The sequence below is a fragment of the Eucalyptus grandis genome, chromosome 11 (assembly GCF_016545825.1).
Source record: "Eucalyptus grandis isolate ANBG69807.140 chromosome 11, ASM1654582v1, whole genome shotgun sequence".
NCBI classification, from domain to species: domain Eukaryota; kingdom Viridiplantae; phylum Streptophyta; class Magnoliopsida; order Myrtales; family Myrtaceae; genus Eucalyptus; species Eucalyptus grandis.
Genome location: NC_052622.1, coordinates 10,744,016 through 10,751,405, shown reverse-complemented (window position 1 = coordinate 10,751,405; position 7,390 = coordinate 10,744,016). Strand labels below are relative to the sequence as shown.

The 7,390-nt window shown below is 41.5% G+C and overlaps 2 protein-coding genes and 1 non-coding gene across 3 annotated transcripts; 2 read left to right on the top strand and 1 right to left on the bottom strand.

Annotated features, from left to right (window-relative positions):
* Window positions 1-234: 234 nt before the first annotated feature.
* On the top strand, window positions 235-1,815 carry LOC104424818. Its single transcript, XM_010037317.3, has 2 exons — window positions 235-711; window positions 1,521-1,815. The coding sequence occupies exons 1-2, from the start codon at window positions 358-360 to the stop codon at window positions 1,671-1,673; spliced, it is 507 nt and encodes a 168-aa protein (XP_010035619.2). The 5' UTR covers window positions 235-357; the 3' UTR covers window positions 1,674-1,815.
* Window positions 1,816-3,365: 1,550 nt separating this feature from the next.
* LOC104427198 (agamous-like MADS-box protein AGL66) lies at window positions 3,366-5,860 on the bottom strand. Its single transcript, XM_018865060.2, has 10 exons — window positions 5,340-5,860; window positions 5,209-5,262; window positions 5,113-5,131; window positions 4,921-4,982; window positions 4,787-4,793; window positions 4,631-4,692; window positions 4,422-4,521; window positions 4,291-4,345; window positions 3,843-3,910; window positions 3,366-3,618 (listed from the first exon to the last, which is right to left on the bottom strand). Exons 1-8 carry the CDS (start codon window positions 5,522-5,524, stop codon window positions 4,292-4,294), a joined length of 543 nt encoding a protein of 180 aa, XP_018720605.2. The 5' UTR covers window positions 5,525-5,860; the 3' UTR covers window positions 3,366-3,618; window positions 3,843-3,910; window position 4,291.
* A 317-nt stretch (window positions 5,861-6,177) lies between these two features.
* On the top strand, window positions 6,178-6,250 carry TRNAA-AGC. The gene has a single exon. It is a non-coding gene; the product is annotated as a tRNA-Ala (tRNA).
* The last annotated feature ends 1,140 nt before the right edge of the window (window positions 6,251-7,390 follow it).

Below are 7,390 nucleotides of genomic sequence, written 5' to 3'. Positions count from 1 at the left end.
CCTTTTCACAACGTATGACGTGGAATTTGGGGCCCAAAAAAAAAAAAAAAAACACGCCCATTGCGTGAAAATTGGTTTTGCTCTGTGGGTCAACGACCTCAAACTCCATTGGATCCTCGGATAAGGACAAGAAGCACTGCAGATTGCAACGTGGGCACGGGCCACGTCAGCAAGGGATGTACACCCCCCCGTCCCCAGCCGGCGACCGTTTCTCTCTCTATAAATAGCGACGACCCCCCTCGCCATCTTTTTCTTCAGTCCCGAATCACATACTTTCTCTCTCTCTCTCCGTAGAAGAAGAAGACGAAGAAACGAATTCTTCGAATCCGACTCCGAAGCACTCGAATCCGATCCCCCATGAAGTTCTTCTCCGACCTACGCTCGTGTTACCGCCCGGGCGCCGGCGCCGGCGACGACCCGGCCTCGACGCTGCAGGAGGAGGACGCGCGCGCCCCTCTCTCGCGGCGGCGTCGGTTCGGCCGCGCGGAGGCGCAGGTCGCCCGGCGGGAGGTCCAGGGCCGAAGCGAGCGGGCACTGGCGTCCGGCGCTGTCGGTCATCTCGGAGGACAACGACGCCGCCGCCGTGGTCCGGGCGGCGGGAGCGACGAAGAGCAGAGAGCGCGGGGCGAACGCCGTCAAGAGGCCGCCGCCCTCGAAGGGCGGATCGGCGGCGAAGAGAGCTCAGAGTTTCGGCGACAGAGAAGACTACCGGTAACGGTTTTCTCGCGGCTTTGTCCTTTCATGTCGTCTCTGTTCCGGTTTCGTTTCGGATTGGGCGTTCCTGTTTGGTTGGTCGTTTTTTCTGCCCTGTTTTTCCGGTTTACAAAATAAGGATTGTTTGCTCTGTTTTAGTCTCATACCTAACTACCATCACACAACTAAGATTTTTATTTCCGAAGTCAATCTCATCTTGATGTCGACCAAAAAAATAAAAATCTTATCTTGATGTTGGCCAAAAAAATAAAAAAAAAATTCTCTAAATTTTACTTCCAAATTACATGAAGTTGCATTATACCTTTCCTCTTAATTGATAAATCAGAGTATTGGAATACGGATGGATCCTTATGTTTACGGTACGAACAGGGAGTACCGAACAGGGAGTATCATAACACTTTTGATTTCAAATGGGGGATATGTTACAAGTGAGTGAGAATTGAAATGGTTCATGACCTATTAGACACTATGTGTTTATTAGAATCCTCTTCAGCTCTCTCGAATCATGGGTCTCTCATAAATATTAGTTCCAAATTGCATGAAGTTGCATTATGCCTTTCCTCTTTACTAATAAAGTGGAGCGTTGAAAAACGGATCAATCCTTATATTTATGTTTAGTGCATTGGTACGAACGTATAGTTTTATAATATTTTGGATCTTGAATAGGGGGATATGTTTAGAAGCAACTAGACACCATGTGTTCGCTAGAATCTTCTTCGGTCCTCTTGAACCATGTGTCTGTCACTAGGTGAAATTGAGCAACTTTGGATTATCTGCTAAACGAGAAGTGCTCCTCTTTTTTGCAGGCCGAGCCCGTTATCGATGTTCGTGCCAGCGTTCTCGCCAACGCCTTTTATGATCTGAGACGAAGGCGGTGTTTGCACCACATATATCTCCTCAGTTTCCCTTTTTCTTTATGGGGTAATTGTTCGCCCAGAATTTGTAAATTGGAGTGGTGAATGGATTAGAGCAGGAGCTGTAAATGATAGGTCTCTTTCAAAGTACTTCTTCAATTTGAGACGTGGGCATTGATAATGTTTGCAAGTTACTTCCATTATCTTTTTCTAAGGAGTGCAAGAATGAGCTTAATTATGAGCATTATTGTCCTCTTCTTTTTGTCTTCTTTTCCCCGCAAGGTATTAATTAAAGGTGCACGATAGCTACGGCTCTCTGTGGTGGTTATGCAATGGCCAATGGATTACAAGCGTAGACGGCTTTCTTGCTATTGTCACCAAAGGAAGAAAAGAAACGTGACTGAGCTTTAACTTGTGGTTTGAGTACGATAGTGTCTAGACTTTACTCAATAGGCTTTATCGCTCTTCAAGAATCAGGTTCTTTCTAGAGAAGGTTCATTGGATTTAAAGCGTTTATATATTGTGTTTTTCCATTCACATTGAGATAGTGACATTGGACCTTATACACAAAAAAAAAAAAGCGAGAAAATATTACTATGCCTACTCCAATACCAATCCTCTAAACTCTTTGAGTCACCAAAATCCCGTATTTGTACCAATATGATCAAAATAACAAAAAATATACACACCTATTAGTTGAGTAAAATTTAATATCTAATTGAAAAGAAGAATTAATGAATTAAAAAGATTTTAACAAATGAAAATAGGATGCCTATCTACCAAACGTATGTTTTTCTTTTACTTAAATAAGAAAGTGAGAATCCTTGACTGCAAATGTATCTTCTGGAAAAAAAAAAAAAGAGGACACTTTGGTTTTAATATTTAAAAAAGCATGTTTGCACTTCAGGGAAAAAAACTAAGCTAGACAATTAAAAAAAGGAATCGTCTGCCCTGTTGCTAATTCACCATTGAAGACTTGCAATATCCTTTACGGGAGAAAATTACGGCCATTGACGGGCCATCGACGCGGTTGGATCGTTGCTGTGGCTGAATTATTGCTAAGCCATTATTGCGTTCGACTCTTCACCAAACCATCACCTTTACCTCTCGAATTGGTCTCTCTCTTCCTCCCTCCCTCCCTCACTTCATATCTCGATCAAGCGCAACTTTGTCATAAGCTAGAGACTTTCGAAATTGTGCTTGAATGCTAACACACGATCAAGGGAGGCCAAGCTCGATTGAACAATTAAGCAACTGTTTCGACCAGATCCAAAGAGTGTCAAAGAGAGAGAGAGAGAGAGTGACCACAGTATCTTCAGACCAAGGACATTGTCGAGTGGCAAGCGACACGATTGACTGAGATTTCGTCGTCGGCTAGATCCACCATTATGGGTCAAGTTGCTGGTGGCCACCACTTTGCTCTATCTAACCACCCCCTCTCTCTGAACCATGACTATTTCTCTTTTTAATTTTTCCTTTTTTAATTTCTTTTTTCCAGATAATGATTATGCTGCAATAAAAATGACCTCAAAATTGATATGCTTAGATTGAGACCCATATGAAGTTAGGCATTTATCTTTCGGACCCATCTGAACCTGTATTTAAAAATTTAGACAATCTATCTATCACCTTATTGTTAAATACTGGTTGAAAAAAAGGATTTTGGTTGATTCTGCCATCTCTACTCGAAGAGATTAGTCAAGTGATTTAAGAAATATTCGTCTTTTTGCGACAAAAAAGCATCACCCCAACCCACTTGCAACTTCTTATTGGGTCTAGGCCCATTACGATATAACGTAGGTGCTCCTCGACCGGAAATTTGTTTTCATTGAAACGAAGGAAGGAAACACGAACGACAAGGCCAATAGACTTAAATCAACTTTATTTAGCATTCGAATCCTTTTCCTCGATTTCTTCTAGAGCAAACCGAAGGTTCAGTCCTCGAGTCGAGGCGCTCTTTTAAACGTTCCGCTCAGCTTGTGGCGGCTCCGAGGGGCCAATGCTCAGGTTTTGCGCCGCTTCGCCTCGACGCTCATCATCGGAACGGTCCCTGCATAAAACAGGAGTGAGATCGGACATCTTCCCGACAAGCCATCGAACGGATCATGCACGGATTCATGGTATTCTAACGCGAAAAGAATTCAGTAATCTGTCTGAAGTGCTAAAGGTGAAAATCGGATAGCTGATTGAGTACGTGATGAGAAGAAATGCAAGTGCACAGACGGATTCATGATTAAAGAATGCCTATGGAATCAATCAAAGAAAGAGCAGTACCTCTTCTGGATAGCATATGCAGAATTGTTAGTTGCCCGATTCGAACCCCTGACTGAGTTAGCTGGTGCCTGGAAACGAAGAACACCAAAATGGGTTTTAGAGAGGAGGAGGAGAAGGAGAAGGAATTCAATAAGAAGAGGTAGTCAGTGTAATTGGTGTTGTCAAGTTCTTCCGGCAACTCTCGGAGTAAGCTATCACGAGAATAAGCTGCCATTCCCTATTATGAACTTTCCTCCATTTTCAGACATTAATTTGGTAAGAGCACGCGAGATTATAGTATTTAATTAGAACACACTCTGATAACAGGTCGTAGCATCTTCAATCAAGAGATGATACAAGATGAATGCTTGTGCCTGAGTCTCTATTTTTTTTCCATCATCAAAAGAGTTGAAATTTGACTGACTTGTGCCTGATCAGTGTTTAGCATGATACACTTGTTGTATTGTACCTCAAAACTGGCAGATTCTTGAGGCAGAAGCTGGTTTCCCTGACGATTTCGCTTGCTGGTAAATAGACAATCCCCGTTATTTACAAGTCCAGCACATATGTAAAAAGAATGCGACCAATGAATGAACTCACTTTCAGATATTCTATACGCCTGATAGCATCACTAAGAAATCTTATGTGCACTTCAGCTTCTCGAACCGATCTAGTTTCTTCCGGCTCCGGATTGTAACATCTATTTCACCATGCACCACGGCAAAGTGGGTCGAGTACATTTGACCAAATTTAGACCAAGCCACGACTGACTACATAAAAGTTTGAGGACATAAGTACACTTTGTAAACCTGATCTTTTCTTGCACTTCAGTTTGTTGCTGATTAAGCACTGTGAGTTCTTCCTCAAGAGCCTGCGGAAAATGTTAACATCAAAGTCAATAATCTTTTGATTGATTGGCGGGTTAGCAACAAGCAAGAGTAGCAATCACAGATCAATTGATTTACCTGCTTTCTGAAGGCAGTTGCACCGTCACCAATGAGTTCATCATAATCAAATGAAGGAGAAACAATTCATTAGGTAAAAAGCAGTAAAAGATTATGAGAATGAACTAAGCTTTCTCACTCCTATTTAGACTTACTTTGTCAGGACTTCGAGCATTTTTGCTTCACACTTCACATGTTCGAGGCCTTGACGCAAAACCTGGAAGCACAAATCGTGACCCAGTACTAGAGAAATCGAACTCCATGGCCATGGTTTAATCTAAACCCATACTAATCAATGCGAGTAATGAAGCTAAAACACTGTTTCTGGAGAGAGAACTTTTACTCACCTCTTGGTTTTCGACCAACCTGCGATTCAAGAAAATATCGTGAGGAAAAATCAAATTTAGAATAATCAGAAAAGATAGACAAGAGATCAAACGTACTCTCCTCGCGATGCATCGGGCAAGTTGAGATATCGTAGAAAGACATCCTCAATACTGCGAGAAAGATCTAGTTTCGATAAATCGTGAAGAATGAAACCGAGGAGGATACGATAAGAGAAGAATCCACCGACCTGCCGCTGCTGGCAAAGCTAGTCAATCCACCATTCGGAGAAAACATTATCAGACCAACATCCGTGCCACACAACCCCGATAACTCTGCAGCCTTCTTGACAATCCCGTCCTTGCGCTTCCTATAGGTCCCTAGCCGACCGGTGGGGTTATCGATCCTCTTGACCACCAACTTCTTACGGCCCATGGCGACAGCGAGAAGGAGACGGAGGAATGTGAATCGACGAGAAAGAGATTCTGCCCGTGGCTAGGCAAGAGTCCGGTGGAGGGATTATATAAGCCAACAGATGAGAAGATGCATTAAATCTCCAGGGCCATGCAAAGTGTGAGTCATGCTCAGTTAAGCCAATTGTCGAGCTTCCTTCTTTAGGCCACTTTAGTCAAACGCACTTGGAAGGAAATTGAGGGCATCCATTCAATGCTTGATTAATTGCCATAAACTGAACTCAAAAGCACAGTCCAGTGCAGACCTCAAATGGCAGAGGAGCAAGCATTGAACTGGTCTAAAGAGGAGGGACATAAAAAGGGCAAAACATTGAAGTGGTAAACGACAAACCATCCCAAAAACTCGTTCCTTTAACGTCTCAAGAATCGAAACCGATACTAATCGTTGAAGTACCGAATTTACTCATTCGTCTATCTATTAAAGTGAGAAATGTCAATCCATGAATTCTGCGTTGTGAGCTTTGCTAAAGGAAGAGCATGTGACAAAGTGTCATTAAAAGTCAACAACCCCTCCAAGAGAGTGCAGTTGAATCGTTTATCGTTTTAATAATGTGGAAAGTTGCCAAATCCTTTTTTTAAAATATTATTAGAAAAGAGGGCTGCAAACAATACAAAGGGGATGTAGCTCAGATGGTAGAGCGCTCGCTTAGCATGCGAGAGGTACGGGGATCGATACCCCGCATCTCCATCTTCGTTGACTCTCTGTCTTCTTTTTCGTGTCTTCTTTTTTCCATGATAATATAATCTTTTCTTTTTCTCAGCCACTGATAATATTGAACTCCACTGATAATATTGAACTCTTTAGACAGAGAAACATTAACATGAGGATTAAGTGGGTCCGATTAAAAATTTATTACCATGTCATTGGATGACCTGAAATCGCTTGAATTAAGAAGAATTAAGTAGATCTAATTAAAAATTCTTTATCGTGCGATTAGATAATTAGAATCCGCTTGAGCTAGTGCTTGAATTGGCATTAGGTCAAATCAAATATTCACTTACTTAGACCTTTTATTTTTTTTCGTGGCCCGCTTTAGTTTGTTAGCTGGATTAGCTAAATTACTCACATTCCATGACCCAATTCCGTTTTGAGTTAGAAGGAAAAAAAATAAAATAGATAGGCTATTGAGGCTATTGACCCTTTTGCCATATGTTTATTTGCAATTTTATATCTTGTGAGTTCCATATACAATTTACCAAGATCAAGGATTAGGATACCTTGACTTGATGCATCTTAAATTTTTTTATATATTAAAAAAGTGTCAAATTCACGATTCCGTGATACATAAGATTAGACGTTTCACGCTCTCCTACACTTAATCCGTCAAAATCTAATCCCATCCTTTTTCTGTGGAGGTGATGAAGCGACACGAATCCGCAGAAATAATTGAAGGACAACTTGCAAATCGTCAACTTGCCCCCACATTCATCTTATTGATGTATGGACTAAAAAACACGAGGTGTCATCACTGCTGGGCGCATGTAATTATTTGATCTATGAATTGTTTTGTAGTGCAAATTACAGTTGACATGACGTTGGCATCGAACCTTTTATTTTATTGCTATAGTCTAGGAGCCTTGCGTGGGATGATGGGACTTTGATGTGATTGTAATTTTGAATCTCTCCCTTGGGCCACCAATTATTTAAATTTCTCAGCTTAGCATCATGCTCTTAATATTTGTCCCGAGTCACGAAAAGCAGGGGTCTTTGAAATGATTTCTTCTTTTTCATTAGTTCGATTTATTTTGGGTTTTTGTGCTTTAATTCCATTTTAGAATATTTTGTCTAAGTTGAAGTTCAAAACAATTATTGTGTTCATGAACTTCA